An 18263-nucleotide genomic window follows, 5' to 3' on the forward strand; every position below is an offset into this window, starting at 1 on the left:
ACTTGAAACACTACAAGAACGAAATACAGAATCCCCCTAAGCTAGGCAGCTAAGACCATACAGTTCTACCTTGGTTACAAGAGTTCTCTCACCAAAAAGCTGCCATAAACTGGGATCAAACTTGAAACTCCAAATTGCTTTGTCAGCAGCTCACAACTTTCTCCTCTAATTACTGTGGGTTGTTTCAAGGCACTCACCCCTTTATGGATATTCCTGGCCGGTGCAAATCCTTAAGCCCTTTGTGCACTTCATACTGGCGATGCAATTGCGTGTCTTGCACAAATCCGCTTTCATCAGTTCCTCACACTCCTACATCTGCAAATCATGAAAGAGTTCACATTAGAAAACCCTGATAAAAAAGAGCCATCGTGTCGTATATTTAGGTATTAAAGCAAACCAGGCAAGGAAGTATTGATTTATGACACCTTTTACCACTTCTGTTTGGTTAGCATGTTGAATCTCATCTATTAGGAGATGAAAGGGTGAACAGTAATGACTTTTTGTGCGGACAGGCAATGAGTGTTGGGGATGTTTTTTTTTTTTTTGAATTTTTTTTTTTTTTTTACGGCCTATAGCGCCGGTCTCTTCTTGGGTGGGGGGTGCCTGATGGTCGACCTTCCTTCTTGGTCGGGTGGGTCCTGATGCCAGTCTGTTCTGCGCAGGCGTGTGTGTTTATAGTGGCGCCATCTTGCATTGGCTCATGCTGCCTCCCGATCTCATCAATCCTAGAAGTCTAGAGAGTCCGGGTTGTAGGGTGTCTTCACAGCATGGGTAGTTTTTTAAGCCGGGCGGCTGCTGAAAAATCCCAGCTTGGTGGCACCGGGCGGGGATTGAACTCGCGTCCTCCTGAACGCGATGCTGTTACTCTGTCGATTCAGCCCAACCCAAACTGTCCCTCATATGACATGCTGCTCGTTGAAACATATCTATTGTCTCAACTACAAATGATTTATCTGGTTTTCATGCCTCGCTCCGAAAAAAAAAACCCACTACCATGAATGAATAAGTGACATGCCCCAAAGTCACTATCCTCACACGCACACGCACAGTCAGGGAAACTATGGATCATATTCTTAAACACTGGCGCCCCAGCATACATTTGGCAAGGCTTTCACAGGAGCTTTGATCACTTCCAGGGGTAGTTTTATGAGCCTGTTGATAGTTTGGCAAAACCTCTGTATCATGAACGTGAAAAGGCACTCATGAGAACGCGATTAACCTCTAATTAATGTGAGAGCCAGCAGCGTCTAAGAGTACCGATCTATCCGACTACCACACTGCGTACCTGGTGGCTGGTTGCAGAAGCTGACTGGATAACTACAACTTCCACTTTCGCTTGTTCTTTAGCCAACCAGTCATTCACTCACTCGGACAACTACTGGTGGAATTGACTGTGCTACTTACCATAAAGACAAGCTGTACATTCTACTCGTTAGATTATCACTTGTTTTTTTAGCCAACCAGTCGTTCACTCACCCGGACAACTGCTGGTGGGATTGGTTGTGCTTACCGTAAAGACAAGCTGTACATACTGCTCGTTAGATTATCTCTTGTTTCTTACCCAACCAGTCGTTCACTCACCGGACAACTACTGGTGGGATTGGTTGTGCTTACCGTAAAGACAACCTGTGCATTCTGCTCGTTAGATTATCTCTTGTTTCTTAGCTAACCAGTCGTTCATTCACCCGGGTAACTACTGGTGGGATTGACTATGCTTACCGTAAACATCAGCTACGCATTCTGCTCGTTAAAAGCCCACCCAACTCTCATTGCCCCGCTGTACGTACCTCACACGGCTCTTGCTCACACTACACAAGGCTATAGTGTCTCATATCATCACCGAACTAAGAGGTAACAAAGACTTTACCCTTAAGTATACCCACATTCTTACCATGAAACGCTCGCCGACACCGCTCCGTGTTACGCGTCCTCCGCTCACACCGCAGCTCAACACTCGTCCACTTCTCTTCCTGGTGCGCCTCAGACTGAGCGGGTGAGCGTCTGGCTGAATCTCGTTTCGGTACTCCTGCTCGGCTTCAAAGCACACGTCCGAAACTAGTCATGACCCACTCCCCGAAGAGGAACAGTACCTTCCCCCACAATCAATCAATCAATCAATCTATCTATCCGCCTTTCAACCTGTCTATCTATTTATGTCCATTTATCTATATATCTATCTATATTGCACCAGAGGAGGTTTACAGACTTGAGGGGGGATTTTAATGGGTCCCGATTCCGCTCACTCACCACCGCTCGGATAATTAGATCAATCAGTTTTACTTTTTCCCTATTTTGCATCGGAAATTTATTTTGGAATATACAAAAAACGGCTGTGGAGTACGAGTTGTCATTGTTTCATATTCCCTAAATTTCCATGGAGGCAAAAAGCTGCAGTCTTGTCGGAAACTCACACAAACAAGGAATTGCTCTCTAAATGGTCCTTAAAAATGCCCCAAAACATAAAGGAGTCTTAGGTAACACCAAAAGACAGTTCAATTTATCCATCTCAAAAGAGCTCATACCGCAGGAAAGAAAAAAAAAATGAGAGGGAAGAACAATGAATGAAACACTTATGTATATATTTTTTTTTTCTCAATCCACGAAACTGTCATCTGTAGAGGAATCTGAGACGAAAACAATCGAACTCTTAGTGGTATACAAGACTCCGTCAAACACATGGAATGGTCGATACCGTGCTGTGTATCGCGAAATACAACTTTCGCGTGAAGCGTGTGTCGTGGTTGATACGAGCAAACAATCGTGTATCGTAATCCTTGCACGAGTTATCCTGAAGTGCAGAAGCGGTGAAGCATAATATGAAAAAAAGAATACAATGAAATAAAGCCAAATATATGCATGCCTTCAAAGCTGACTATTTCAACGCCTTTGTTATAAATGTGTTTCATATATGGTAAATCTGATATTGCTATTCTTGTTCTCAATCAGTTTATTGTAACTTGATACCTTTCGTAAACCGGAATAACAAGTACATTTAGGCAGCGTTCTATATTATCTTTACTACTACTACTACTACAACTACAACAACTACTACTACTACTACTACTACTACCATCATCAGCAACAACACCAACAAAAAATAATTTTTTCATCATTATCATCATCAGTGTTTGTAGTAGTAGTGGTAGCAGCAGTAGTAGTAGAAGCGGTAGTGGTAGTAGTAATAGTAGTAGCAGTAGTAGTAGTAGTAGTAGTAGTAGTAGTAGTAGTAGTAATAATAATAGTAGTAGTAGTAGTAGTAGTGGTGGTGGTGGTGGTTGTGGTATCAGTATAGTGAACTTCTACGAACAGTATCAGACACGTAGTTCTTGTTGACAACGTTACATCCTGGATACTTTTGTCTACAGTGAAGTCAGTTAGCGTCTCTTCTTCTTTTTCATCCCCTTGGCAGCCTCACGAGGGCCGGGCACCGTTCCCTCTTTTGGTGGATCGCTGCTCTGCCCCTTCTGCGTCTGCTCCTCGGAGGCGCTGGCAGAGCTGGTGCCTTGGTCCCCCCCTACGGGTGGGCTTGTCTGTGGCTCTTGATGTCCTCCTTTTTGTTGACCTTTGTTTGCCACATCAGCATATCTGCCTCCTGGCTTGGCATCCTTGGGAAGTTCTGGTGCAGAGGCTTTATCCATATTTGAACGTTGCTGTCGTGGAGACGAATATGGTTTCTGAACTTGCCCCTCAGAGGTTCGAAGAGAACTAGGCTCTGACCTCTCAGTGTGAGGTGAAGAGCCAAGAGCCGTGTACGAAGGCGAATGTGAAGACGCCCCAGCTGTCTTGCGTGGCAGGGAAGGTGCGGCGGTGCTCCCTTCACCTGTTGCTGCTGGGTGTTTGCCTGCCGGTGTCGACCTGTGAGGAAGGATGAACATTAATGGATGAGAAGTAACGTCAGAAGTACAGTGAAGCAAAATAGTTAACACAAAGTTTAGATACGTTACAACTGTAGACAAGCAAACGAGGGAAATTTATATGTGCATGTTATTCATTCTTAGTTTCAGACATAATTGTGAAATTACACACACACACACACACACACACACACACACACACACACACATACACACAGACGCAAGCGCGCACGCAAACACACGCCGGGATTAAACCGAACCTGAGGGTTCGTAGCAGAACTTGTTAATCACTAAAGCCACGGAGGCTGCAAAGGGAAAGGAAATAAAACATCTAAAGGAAATATAAGACAGAGGCGTAGAGACTAACCTTGCTTCTAACATTTCTGGTTTGTGGGACGCTTGGGTCCTCCTACTCGAATCTGGGTGAGCCTCTAAAGCCGCAGGTGGTGCTCCAGGGAACTTCATCCTCTGAGCCACACTGACTTTGCCTGCTGAGCTGATTGGCCTGGCCTCCTCGTTCCCCGAAACCTTCGATTTTTCCAGTGTTGGGTCCCTGTCCCGTGTTGTTTTCTGCAGTGGGTCAAGTTCTGAAAGACTTGGCTTCGGCTTCAGAGGTGGCTTTGGATTCGGTGTATCTCTATGGGGGTCCACTGATTGTTGTTGTTGTTGTTGTTGTTGTTGTTGTTGTTGTTGTTGTTGTTGTTGTTGTTGTTGTGTTTCTTGTTGTTGCTGTTGTGGTGTCGGGAGGAGAGGAGCAGCACGGCGAGGGAGTGATTTTTGATGTTCCTTTAAAAACTCATTGTCTACTGAAGGCACTGGAGTCAAGGGTCGTGGGGGTGAAGTTAATTGGTCGGCGTGAGGCGAGGGGTGCGGAAAACTGGGGCTGGAGGGGGAGTCAGACAGTTGATTGTCTTGATACGCAGGCCACGAACGGTTTTGCGGGTCAGAGAAAGGACGTCCTAACGTGTCCTTCAGATGGAGTGGCTTTGGCGGGCACTGTGGCCGACCTGAGGCCAACTCGGACTCGGTATTCTCCGGAGGCTTAGCTGGTGCCGCTTCTGGTATTGTGTACATGGTGGGCTGTGATGTCTTTCTGACTATTAGCGAAGGATCTGGATGTATGGAACTCTCCTTGTTGCTTTCCTCTTCATGTAAGGTAACTCTTGTCTTCTCGTTGGATTTTGTTTCAAGGGATTTGTGTGGCGGGGGAGATGGCGGGGGAGACAGGGGCTGCAGGAGTGCCTCAGGGTACCGTAGCTTCGCAGTGGCGCGAGGAGGTCCAGGCAGCGGCTCCGATCCCAGTAGTGATCCAGACGAGGCATATCCACCCGCCTTTACTCTACCTTTCTGTGTCATGTAACTATAAGGTTCCATCGGCGGGGTTTCCAGGAGGGGAGGGCGTCGCTTGGGGGCACCACTTCCTCCTCTCTGTGCTACTCCGCCAAATCCCTCTCTCGGCGATTTGAATTCCCTCTCTTTCACAGTCTCTTCCGATTTTTCTGACGTCTTTTCTTTCTTTTCTCTCCTATTTCCTTTACGATCTTTCCTTTCGATCTTGGGGCTCCAGTTCTTTGCCTGTTTTGCCACCCCTCCTTTTTGGAATCCTCCATGAACTGTCACTTCTCTTTCTTCTTCGATTCTTCCTGATCCCTTTTCTTTCTCTTTTCTTCCTTTTCTCTCGACCTCCTGAACTTCCTTGCCACTTGGTGCGCCGAAAGACTCCAACACTGCATACTCTCCGGCCCCGGCAGCTTTTTGCTCCTCAGAAAGTCTAGAAATTCGAGGACTACTTTCTCGTGCACATCCCTGAGTGTCTGGGAATTTGCCGTATCTTTCTTGCTGCTTTTTCGGGTTGGTCGGATTTTTTTCCCACATTTTGCATGCCCTTGTGTCGGCTGTGGCATCATCCTTCTGTGTGACGGTCAGCTTGGCAGAGGAGCCGTAGCTGTCCAGACTTTGCCGCGGGGAAGTGAGTTCTTGCTGTTGTTGTGAGAGATGCAGTTCTCTAGGGTTGTGGCTTTGTCCCTCCACATGGTCCTCCACACTCCAGGGGGTTGCTGTTCCTTTAGCTTTTGAGGCTGTCCATGATTCCCTTGTGTCTGACGGGGCTGGAGAAGAAGTCCCTTGTTCCCTCTGATTTGTCCCTTTGTTTCGTCGGTTCCGCCTCCGTCTGCTCCCGCTCTTCCCTTCCATCTTTCCGTCTTGTGGGTGGTTACCGTCCGCCGCTGCGTTTCCAGGGTTGTCAACGGCGGTGGGGCTCGTGGGCTGCTGTTTGTTTCTTCCCTGCTTCTGACGAGGCTTAAACTCCCTCTTCTTTTTCGTGGTTTCTTCTGTCACCCTTTCCTCGGTACTCTCCATCTGCTTGTCTTGTGGGGAGGAAGTCTGAAATTCTCTCTCCTTTTCCGTACTTTCTTGCATCACTCTTTCCTCGGCACTTCCCATCAGCTTGGCTTCTGGGGCGCAAGTCTCAGGAGTGGTTGATTCCAAGGAGTATTCACGCTCTGTGGCTCTAGGGACATCCTCCTTGGCGGCTGACATGTTAAAAGGGTTGGGGTTTGCAGTGCTTGGGTTGCTGCTGGTTGAGGGAGCGCCCAGAAGGGAGGAGTGTATGTCTTGGGCTTCGCTTCCTTCTGCACCCTCATGACACGAGGCGAGAGTGGACGACGTCATTTCCAGTGTTTGTTTGTCTTCTAAGCATTCTGTCGTCTCTTCTTTCTTACTTTCCTCCATCTCTTTCTTTTCTGGTACCTTTTGCTCCCACTCCCTTTCTTCCTCTACCTCCCTGTTTCTCCTTTCCTCGATCTCTTCCTTCCTTCCCTCCGGTTCCTTTCTCTCCCTTTCCCTTTCTTCCTCTACCTCCCTGTTTCTTCTTTCCTCGATCTCTTCCTTCCTTCCCTCCGGTTCCTTTCTCTCCCTTTCCCTTTCTTCCTCTACCTCCCTGTTTCTCCTTTCCTCGATCTCTTCCTTCCTTCCCTCCGGTTCCTTTCTCTCCCTTTCCCTTTCTTTTTCCATCTCCCTGTTTCTCTTTTCTTCGATCTCTTCCTTCCTTTCCTCCGGTTCCTTTCTCTCCCTTTCCCCTTCTTTCTCCATCTCCATGCTTCTTTTTTCCTCGGTCTCTTTATTCCTTCCCTTCATACCATTGTCCCTTCCTTCCTCATGCTCCTCCTCAGTCTTCCCTTCCCTCTTCCTCCATTCCTTCTCAGTCTCTCCTCCACTTTCGTTCTCTTCCTCTTTGTCCCTTTTCTCCTCTCCTCCCTTGCCCTTCATTCCTACTTTCTCTCCTTGATCGTTTCTTCCTCCCTGATAGTCACTGTGTCTTCTCTCCATCTCGCTTCCTCTTTTTCTCTCCAAGTTATCCTCTCTATTCCTCTCATAATCGCTAGGCCTCCTCCCTCGTCTTTCTCCTTCTTTCCTTTCCTCCCCATCTCCTCTTATTCCATCCTTGTTCCCGTTTCCTTCCTCCCGTTTTCTTCCCTCACTGCTCTTGCTTTCATCATATCCTTCGTCTCTGTCACTGTCTTTTCTCTCCTTTCTATCACTGTTCCTCCTTCCTTGCATGTGACTGCCAACCTCTCTCTCTGTCTCACCGTCTCTCCTCTCCTCCTTACCAGTGTCTCTCCTCTCCCTGCATTTGTCATCCCTTTCGTCTCTTCCACTTCTCTGTCTTTCTTTTCCTCTGCTGTCACTTCTTTCCCTCCTCTCACTCTCTCGGATTTCCTCCCTCTCATTGTCCTCCTTTCCCTCTCTTTCGCTTTCCTTTCTCCTCCTTCTGTTACGACTGTTTTTCCTCTCTTTCCTATTCAGACTGTTTCCTTCATCGTCCATTCTCATTCCTGTTTCAGCTTTTCCTCCCCTCGTCTCTTTTTCCTCCTTATCGTTGTTCTCTTCGTCACTCTTGGAAGGCGTGGAATGAGCGCCAAGGTCATCTGTACTTGTGTGGCAAGCCCCCAGGTGACCCTCAGGACTATGAGCAATCCTTCGGTCCGCTTCAGGTGTGGACTGGGTCTGGACTTCTTCTACAGGTGCATAATGAGACGAGTCAGATGTGTTTTGATCAGGTGTGTTTTCTTTCTTCGTATCCCCAGCAGAGTTGTCGCAGTACAGGTCAACAGGTGTATGAGGTAACCTCCATTCATGTGCAGGTAAATAGTTATCAGAATCAGGAGGGTTTTCGTATGTAGTATTAGACTTCTGTGCCTCAGAGAGCGTATAAGTCTCCTCAGCAGGTCTGGGATACATCAGTTCTTCGTTTGCACTTGATTCGTTTACAAATATTGGGTTGAATTGTTGTTTTGGGGCCAGTGAGGGCAGTTCCTTTGGGTCATCTTGGAGTGTGAAAGGTGTACGTTCATCTGCAGCGGTGGATCTACTGTTACGGGTCTCTTCAGGTGTAGGAAAGTCTCTCTGCTCTTCTCTGGGTGTTGATGAAATAGTTTTGTCTCCTTCAAATGTGCTGTGATTTGTCTGTGGTGCTGGAGGTGTGGAGTGACTTTCTCTCTTTTCCTCAGACGTGGGATGCCTCTTTTCGTCTTCTTGAGGTCCTGCAGAAGCCCTTTGATGTTCCTCGGTGGGTTCGTCCTGGTGTGGCTTTTCTTCATTGGTGGCCATGCACTTCATCCTCTCTCCCTCCGTTGATGGATTAATGTACTGTTCTCTTGCAGGGCTGTAGCTAACGATATATTCTTCAATGATGGTATAGTGAGTCGCCGTTGACTCACACGTGGGGTGAACTGATGGTTTGTGATGCTCAAAGTCCTCATTTTCTGGTGAGTAATCTGCATGAAAATCACTAGCAGGCATATTAGTCATACTCTCCTTCCCAAGCGTCTCGTGAGTCCGGGAGTCCTTCTCAGGCTTGTAGTGAGCCTGGACTGTCTCACCGGACTGGCAGAAAATTTTAAGTCCTTCGACGGGTGAGTATGGCGAGATGAATTCTGACTCCGGTGTGTAGTACAGGTTTGAGCCCTCATAAAAGCTCGCTGATCCTGCAGGCTTGGGTTGAGTTTCCTGGTGTTCAGCATCTTTTGGGTAGCGGTCCTGAGCGGTTTCAAGCCGAGGGTGAGTAGAAAATGCCGGACCGTCGGGGAAAGAGAAACTAACATGCTTTGTAGTGGGTGTGGAATGCATATCCTTGCCGCTATCACGTCCTGAATAACCCTCCAAGTTCTGAACGGCTGTGGGGTGGTCTCTCACACCTTGGGCAGGCGCAAAGTTGTACATAATGTCCTCACCGAGCGGGGTGTGATTTGTACACTCTGCCAAGGGTACAGAGAGTTGACTTGGCTTTTGGCTGTCCTTGCTATACGTCGTTTTCGTGTAAGGTGATGAATCATTATCAACCTCATAATCTTTCTTCCTTTCATTATAGAACGTCATCTCATCTGTTGCAGAATGTTTCTTTGAATCCTCAACGGGCTCGGACTGCTGACTGTTCTTGTCATCGTCCTCCTCGTGCTGCGCGGGATTTTCTGACGGAGTAATGCATTGCTTCGTATCCTTATCTAGGGCTGGATCTTGTCTGGAATCCTCGACGGAGACAACATCACCCGGGAGGTATTCAGGGTGAGAGCGATCCCTGGAGTCTTCCTTGAGCGAGGCGTGGGGACTGCAGGGACTGCAGAACCCACGGTTTACTTGACCAACCCTCGAGTCTTCGCCTGACTCGATTTCCTTCACACGCTCAGCAGCTGAAAAACAAACTTTGTGGCCCCTTTCAGGTGTGTAGTGAACCCTCAGCTCCCTTCCAGAAAGAGCCGCCTGAACGGAGTCAGGTGTAGCCTCTGCAGTGGCGGTGTCCCGGAGTAACCCAGCGTCCACTTCCTTCCTGCAAGTGCCTTCAGTGGCCTCCAGTATGGTCTGCTTCCCATGAAAGTGGTCCTCTCGCCTGGTGCCGCCCATTTTGGCAACGCCCTTGATCCACTGGCGTGCCTTCCTCACCAGCGTCTGCTTGCCTTGCTCCACTTGCATTCTGCCCTCCAGCTCCAGGGCGTCTTGCCCCGCCTCCGCCCCGTCCTGGTCTTCTTCCAAGAATTGGGTTTCAGTTGATTCTACTTGATGGACGGGGCTGAAGAGGTCTTTGGGAGGGTGTGGTTCTGACTCGGATTGCAGAAGATGGGAAGTGGAAGAGTCAAAGACTAGAGGCTCCGAGCTACTCCCTGAGGCGTCACAAGGGAGGCTGGTGCTGTATGATTGACCCATCTCGCTCTCCGTGTGGTCTTCCTTAACTCCGGTAACATTTTGAGCCTCATGCTTCGTCTTCCGTTGCGGTGCAAGTCTGTGATGAATTTTTGGGAATTTCCCTTTATGACGCTTCACTCCGTCCTTGACGCCGCCCTCTTGAGCGGCCATGTACACTTCCTCATCAGCAGCTTCCTCTGAGTCACAGGAACCGCTGAAACAAGGAAATTTTGGATTACCGTAAGTAATGGCGTCATTTCCTGCGTTCTGATTCTTCTCCCGTTCGTTGGGATAGTACTCGGGGTACAGACTGAAAAATCGAGTCTCGGCCTCACTGTCGCAGATGTATCTTGCATCTTTAGCTTCCTGGAGTTCTTCTGGGTCTGACCACGGAAGGTCCTCTGGGCCTATGTCACAGTTCATGGCCGGGGGTGCCTCCTCCCTGGGCATGAAGGCGCTGGGCGAGGAAAACAATTCTGGTTCTACTTCAAGGTAGACTTTGTGTTTTGTGGCATTCTCTTCTTCCGCCTCCATTGTCACCATGCTCTCCCTGACGCTTTCTTCATGGCTTGTTCTACTCTTCTTTGATTCCTTAGTGATACTCTCGTCCGCCTTGTCCAAGCTAAGGGGCTGAGGGTTGATATACTTCATCTTGGCTGACTCGGTGGGAGGATCCACACTAATAACACGAGGTAGAGCCTCGGCATGATAAAACTGAAATGGATAATCGAGCTGAGGAGAACCGTAGCGTGGGCACTCGGTCATGACAGCCTCCATAGTGCTAACAGTTGCCAGTGGATCCACGGTCTCGGAGGCGTAATCTTCCTCGATCGCATCTCCCAACACCAACTCCACGTCCTCGTCTTCTTGAGTGGTTTCCTCCGTTGGCCGAAGAGGTGATTCTAAGGGCGTCCCAAGCATCTCGTCCGGCTGTGCCTCGCGGTGGGCCAGGGACGAAGAGCACGGCGCCACAGAAAGTTGGAGGTTCTGATCCTCCATGAGGGCCGGCTGGGAGACGTCGACGAAGATGGCTGTGTCGCTGTCGCTCTCGTCATCTGAAAGGAAGAACTTGGCTGCCCGCTGGCCGTTATCATGTCTTCCTTTCGTTTTTTCGTCTCCATCTTCCTCCTCTTGTGCCTTCCTCAGTTCCTCCTCCAGAGTGGTGTCGCCGTAGGGCCGAAACACCCAGCCGGTCAGGGATGGCGTCCACACCCCAGCCCGGTTCTCCACGACTTCACTGACGGCCTCCTGCTCTATGAATAATCTTTCCCTCTCGCTTGAATATACTTCCTCTGCCTCTTCTTCCACCTCCTCCTCTTTCCCTTCCTTCATCTTCTCGAACTTCTGCACCACCTCCTCCTTTTCGTGCTTCATTTCTTTTTCCTCCTCCTCCTTTTCCTCTGTTTCTCTTTCCTCCTGGTGTTTGTGTGGCTCTTCGTGGTTTTCATCCCTCTTGCTTTTCCTCACCCATGCTTTCTGCTTCTCTTCTTCCTTTCCCCTTTTCACCGTTCCTTCGCCAGGTATAACATCTGAATCTTCCTCCTCCTGATACCTTAAATTATCTTCCCCCTCGTTTTCTTCTCTGTTTTCCTGCTTTATTGACTCCTCTTGCTTCTTCCACCTTTCGTCTTCCTGTTTTTCCTTTGGTTTCCCCTTTAGCTTTGTGTCTGCCGTTTCTTCATTCTCGGTTTCCTTTCCTGTCTTCATTTTCTTTGCTTTCCCTGCATTTATCGAGTCTGCTTCATGCTCCTTTCTCTTCTCTTCTCCCTCCCCATTCTTTGCTCTTCTCGTCTTTGTGGTTGAGTCCTCCATCTTCTTCTTCTCTTCACCCTCCGTTTTATCCTTTTTCTTAGTCCTTTGTTCCTTCCGATCCTTCCTCTCATCCTTTTTAATATCCTTTGAGGTTTCGATCGTTGTGGTATCTGTTTCCTTCACTTCCTTCCTCTCTTTTTCCTCCTTCTCTTCCTTTCTCTTTCCCTTTGCTCCTTCCTTTACTTCCATCCTTTCTTCTTCCTTCTTATTTTCCTTTGAAGATTCGATTTTTATGTTATATGATTCCACCACTTCCTCTCTCTCTTCTTCCTTTCTCCTTTCTTTGATTTTCTTGATCGGTACAGATTCTATTTTCTCATTTTCCTTCCTTTCTTCTTCCATTTTAGTTTCTTCTGAGGTTCCGTTATCCAAATCCTCAGTTTCCTTTCTCTCTTCCTTCTTCCTCCTCTCTCTTGTTTTCCCGATTGGTACGACATCTAGTTCCTCTTCCTCCTTCCCCCTTTCCTTCTCCCTCATTTCCTCCTTCTTCCTCTCTTTTCTCTCCCTGATCGGTATGGCAACTACTACCGTTACCTCCCTCCTCTCCTCTTCCGTCATCTCTTCCTCCTTCTTCCTTTCCTTTGTCTCCCCGATCTGTATAGTGTCTGAATCCTCCTCCCTTCTCTCTTCTTCCTTCCTCTCTTCCTCCTTCTTCCTTTCCTTTGCCTTCCCGATCTGTATAATGTTTGTATCCTCCTCCTCCCCCTCCCTTCTCTCTTCTTCCTTCCCCTTTTCCTCCTTCTTCCTTTCCTTTGGCTTCCCGATCAGTATAGTGTTTGCATCCTCCTCTTCCTCTACGTCGTCGCCCAGCCTCCACCTCTTGGCGTCCCTTGTCTTTGCTCTCTCCCTCCTCTGCTTGTGCTTGTCCATGGCAGCGTGGGGGCCCTGCGGCAGGCACCCGACCACACGCTGCAGCTTTCTCCATCGTGCCTTGCCGCCCATCTGGGGTTGAGGACGTGGGAGAGGAGGGTGAGCGTGGGATAGATAGAGAGACGGACAGGTAATGAGTGACAAAGGGAGGAGGAGAGGAAGGTGACCCGTTGTGAGAGATAGACAGAGACAAGAGGAGAATGACTAGTGAAGGACATAGAGGAGAGTTGTATAGAGGACAGGAGAATATCAAGTGACGAGGAGCTAAAGGTAAAGTTGGGAGCATACGCTATAGCTGCGCGTGGTCACGGTGCTCATCTCCGTACCATTGACCCTAAAAAAAATTATCGTGGATGTTTAACAAGTAGAAGGGGAGATAACCTTTGCAACGGCCTGAGTGTGAATATTTAACGCCTAGTGAGGGCTGACAAGGTGAAGAGATGGAATATTAGACCGCATGTTTAAACTTTTCAGCGTCTCAGTTCGCATATTTAAAAAGCCTCTCGCGGACGTTGCTGGGATTTTTACGGACTGTTTCGTGATCCTAGTGATGATAATTTTACACGACTTCTGCATCTTGTACGGGAAAAGTCACCCATGGATACCCGGTTAATCTTCCCTGTGGCCTTGGAAATAGTCATAATGAGAACCCGAGACGTAAAGAATATGGACCATTGTTAGGTTAAGGTGGTGAGGCGGGAAAGGGACGAACCACATGACTGAAAAAAGCTAACTGGGAAAAAGAGCAGCATGGCGATAGGAGTGGAAGAGTTAACAGTGTGCCAGAACGAAAGGGCAATGGGTATAAACGGATAAAACAGCACTGGGGGGAGGGATAAGGGGAGAGGTGGAGAGGGTGGAGGGTGTCAGACATTTAAAAAGGATATTAGAACAAGGGAGGCTCACAAGTGAAACCGGTTATCAAGGGGGGCTGGGGGCGAGGGATGACTCAAGGGGGGGAGCAGGCAGGGTTTATGAGGGACGTGGTGGTGGTGGGGGGGGCGGGGGGAGTAGCTGCATTGGGGGAGGGGGAGAGGGGGGGAGGGGGGATCAGGGGAGGAGGGGGAGGGGGAGGGAAGTGAGTGTTGTTGTTTCAGCGGCGCAAAACGAGACTGGTTATATATGTGTGAGTTTGTGTGTGTGTGTGTGTGTGTGTGTGTGTGTGTGTGTGTGTGTGTGTGTGTGTGTGTGTGTTTCAAGGATTAATAAATGTTTCACTCTTTCATGAGCGTAAGAGTACAATCGCAAGTGCTTTCTTCGTATTCAAGACTTTCCTCGTTCACTGGCGGCTGATATGTTACTAAGCTGGTCGACGAACGAAAAAATGGCCTGGAATTACATGCCGTTCAATGTGATTCGTAACGTATAAAAAACAATGGCCTCGGAAACTAAGAACCGTCCGATTGCTCTGTTTTTTAAGTAACGGAAGCAGCTTAAGGTCAAAAGAACAACAACTACAACAGAAGCCTGCTAAGTGTTGCTCCAGAGAAGAGACAGTTTCATAATACATTGACTTCTAACTGCGAGGACTTGGCGTGAGTTATAATCTTGTGCAGCACTAGACTCCCGATTATTATTAGTATTATCATTATTATTATTATTATTATTATTATTATTATTATTATTATTATTATTATTATCATCATCATCATCATCATTATTACTGAGATCCCAAAAGATGGCATCAAGGGAAAATAAATAAATGGATATAGACCCAAACAGAGTCCCTTCGATATGGATATGAATTATAAAAGACATAGTAAGGTAAGGACAGTAAGGTAAGGACAGTAAGGTAAGGACAGTAAGGTAAGGACAGTAAGGTAAGGGCAGTAATGTAAGGGCAGTAAGGTAAGGACAGTAAGGTAAGGACAGTAAGGTAAGGACAGTAAGGTAAGGGCAGTAATGTAAGGGCAGTAAGGTAAGGACAGTAAGGTAAGGACAGTAAGGTAAGGACAGTAAGGTAAGGACAGTAAGGTAAGGACAGTAAGGTAAGGGCAGTAATGTAAGGGCAGTAAGGTAAGGACAGTAAGGTAAGGACAGTAAGGTAAGGACAGTAAGGTAAGTACAGTAAGGACAGTGGGACAGTAAGGTAAGGACAGTAAGGTAAGGGCAGTAAGGTAAGGGTAAGGACAGTAAGGTAAGGACAGTAAGGTAAGGACAGTAAGGTAAGGACAGTAAGGTAAGGAAAGTAAGGTATGACAGTAAGGTAAGGTAAGGGCAGTAAGGTAAGGACAGTAAGGTAAGGACAGTAAGGTAAGGACAGTAAGGTAAGGACAGTAAGGTAAGGACAGTAAGGTAAGGACAGTAAGGTAAGGGCAGTAAGGTAAGGGCAGTAAGGTAAGGGCAGTAAGGTAAGGACAGTAAGGTAAGGACAGTAAGGTAAGGACAGTAAGGTAAGGACAGTAAGGTAAGGACAGTAAGGTAAGGGCAGTAAGGTAAGGACAGTAAGGTTAGGACAGTAAGGTAAGGACAGTAAGGTTAGGACAGTAAGGTAAGGACAGTAAGGTAAGGACAGTAAGGTAAGGACAGTAAGGTAAGGGCAGTAAGGTAAGGACAGTAAGGTAAGGACAGTAAGGTAAGGACAGTAAGGTAAGGACAGTAAGGTAAGGGCAGTAAGGTAAGGACAGTAAGGTAAGGACAGTAAGGTAAGGACAGTAAGGTAAGAACAGTAAGGTAAGGGCAGTAAGGTGAGGACAGTAAGGTAAGGGCAGTAAGGTAAGGACAGTAAGGTAAGGGCAGTAAGGTAAGGACAGTAAGGTAAGGGCAGTAAGGTAAGGACAGTAAGGTAAGGACAGTAAGGTAAGGAGAAAAAAAAAGTGGGGGAGACAAGTCTTTGCTAAGCACTCACCGGAGTCTTGTCTCTTTACATAACTAAGTGCTAAGTGGGTGACAACCGTGACCACCACCACCACCACCACCACCACCAGCCAGCCGCTTCAAGTCCCCCGCCACCCCGGCACCACTTGAGCTTCCTTCGTGCATGGCCATTATAATCAAACGAGTTTTTAAAAAAATATTTCTGCGTAAGGGGACAAGTGTGGTGTTTAATATCAAGTGGTTCTTCCTAAAAAAAAATTCTGCTCTACGCCTCCCAAATAAAAAAAAGTCAACCTTATACCATTTTTGCAATATCAGTCTAAAACAACTGACTTTTACCTTCCATTTCCTGAAGAAAATAACTATGAATAAAAAAGCTGAATTCTACAAACTTCCGCTTCTCGTGTAAGTTAGTTGGTTACCAAATTGAAATCGTTCATATATTTTTAAACTGTGGCAATCCCGGATTTCATAATGGGCCGTGAATACCGGGATAACTGGTTCTTACCTATCACATGGCTCTAAGGGCCAACGAATCTGAAATGAGCACCGCAGCCACGCGCACCTATGGCGTACACCCCCCCCCTTTCCCTTACCTTTCTGAATCCCTCAAAGATACCCACTTCGATGCCCTATGAAGATATCAAAACACTATTTAAGTATACCCCTGATATAATGGAGAATGCATGGAGAGTGTCATGTGGGGAAGTAGAGGGCGGAAGAAGACAGATACGGGGGCGAGGGTGGCGGACAGCAGTAAAAGGGTCTGGAGAGGCGTAGACGTGAGGGAATATGAAGAGGAGGAAGGGGTTGGGGCACTCCGGTGGGACGTAGATACATGAGACGAGGAAAGACGGGAAGAATAACTACTAAGTGTGCTGGGAAGGAATAAGCGGGAGGGAAGGAGAACGGAACGGAGGCTAAAAGAGGTGTACTGAAAAGAGATAGGCAGGAGGGAAGGAAAAAAGGGTGGGTAGAGGTAAGATGGGCGCCGGGAAATTGTGAATGTACGCGGGGGAACAGAGCTGGCAGAGTCTACAAAAATAAATATGACGAAACACTTAGGGCGGGTGACTTAGTATGGTGTCATTCACAGTGTCATTCAATCTAACTACGCTTTGGAGACCAAAACTGTTATATTCCTATTGGAAAGTGGAAAGAGAGTTTCGGAGAAAAAATTGCTTGAATGTCCTCTGATTAGCATCAGCTATGGTGTCTGTGTGAATAACTTCATTTATTTTCTATGGAAAAACCCAGACCATCATTATAACCTAAGAGTTAACATATTTGTATACTCGGTAAAATCATATAATCCCCCTCAGTAATGAGTCTTTTTATCTAACAAAACGAGTTCTTTCTTTGTTGAATAATATTATGAGTTGCTGTACGTTATGTACTTGAAGCTACACTAAACTTTGCCTAACCGTAGGCGGTGGCCGAGTGGTCAGCGTGCGGGCGTGGTGAGCCCGTGGACATAGGTTCGAGTCCCTCCGAAGCACGCTGACAATTTTCAGCCATTTCCGAGTGGCGGAAGATTACCCACATGCTGCCCAGATCTTCAATCAACCCTAACTTCAGCGACTTCGGTCAAGAGGATCACCGGAGGATAGCATGGACCAAGGAAGTGTCATATACCACGGCAGCCACTATAAATAAAATTCGCCTGCGCCACTAACGGACTGGGGTCGTCCAAGAGACCCATCAAGACACCCTACCGGCGCTACAGGCAGCACCTAAAAAAGAAAAAAACTAATCCAAATTTCAAGTTATCAAATGCGTTTGCTCAGTAAATTCCAATATGCTTCCTCAATAACGTGACTATTTTGATATAATAATTATATAGTATAGCGCGCGCGCGCACACACACACACACACACACACAAACACACACACACACACACACACACACACACACACACACACACACACACACACACAGTGTGTGAGTGGTCTCAGCCCTACCCAAAGATCGGTACTACGAGCTCTGTGCTCTTCTGTAGGGGAACGGCTGGCTGTCTCGAGAGAGACCCGCAGCAGACCAAGAGGTGAATTACACACACACACACGCACACACAATCACTTACCCTCACCAGACACCAGCAGCCACCACACTCTCACCTTCTCACAGACCCACAGACACAGGAGATAACACATGGACGTAAAGCGACAAACAGATAAAAATATTAACAGTGCCGGGCGGGGCGGAGTAAGGTGCGTCGTCAAGGTGTTTCGTCTCACCTGTGTTTTGGCAGAGGGTGGCAGAGGGACAGACAAAGAACAGGTTGGTGTGACACTCTTATATACCTGTAATGTGGCACCTCCTCTGGGCTGGGTGAGGAGGAGGGTAAGAAGGGGAGGAGAGGAGGGGGGGAGGAAGGAAGGGATTGAAATGAAGATGGAGAGGGGGTGGATGGCAAAAGAGTTGACAAGGGTGAGGTTATTAAGTAAGAGCTTGGGAGGGTAAGGAGAAGGAGAAAGGGGTAGGAGGTTAGGGGCGGAGGAGAGGAGGGGTTGAGAAGGAGGAGATAGGGAGGGGAGGGAAGGGAATTGAGAGGAGGCGGAAGTAGTGAATAAGTACTGAGGAAGAGAAAGGAGAGGAAAGAGCAGAGATGGATTTTTGAGGGGAAAGGAAAAGGAGGGAATGAGAGAGGAGGATGAGAGCTAGGTAAAGAAAGGGAAGGGATGGGGTTATAGGGGGAAGGGCTGAGGGATGGGGAAAGAAAGCGAGAGAGG

General features: G+C 47.7%; 1 protein-coding gene across 1 annotated transcript in view; it reads right to left on the reverse strand.

Moving 5' to 3' along the window:
* Nucleotides 1-17848, reverse strand: part of LOC127007109 (uncharacterized) — a 20222-nt gene extending 2374 nt beyond the window's left edge. Inside the window, exons 1-4 of the mRNA XM_050877725.1 lie at nucleotides 17769-17848; nucleotides 4222-12785; nucleotides 1892-3855; nucleotides 198-315 (exon numbers count right to left, since the gene is read on the reverse strand). Coding sequence (XP_050733682.1) covers nucleotides 3375-3855; nucleotides 4222-12785 — 9045 coding nt within the window. The 5' untranslated portion in view covers nucleotides 17769-17848 and the 3' untranslated portion in view covers nucleotides 198-315; nucleotides 1892-3374. The remainder of the gene's footprint in view (nucleotides 1-197; nucleotides 316-1891; nucleotides 3856-4221; nucleotides 12786-17768) is intronic.
* Nucleotides 17849-18263: the final 415 nt, after the last annotated feature.

This window comes from Eriocheir sinensis, chromosome 34 (genome assembly GCF_024679095.1).
Source record: "Eriocheir sinensis breed Jianghai 21 chromosome 34, ASM2467909v1, whole genome shotgun sequence".
Classification (NCBI taxonomy): domain Eukaryota; kingdom Metazoa; phylum Arthropoda; class Malacostraca; order Decapoda; family Varunidae; genus Eriocheir; species Eriocheir sinensis.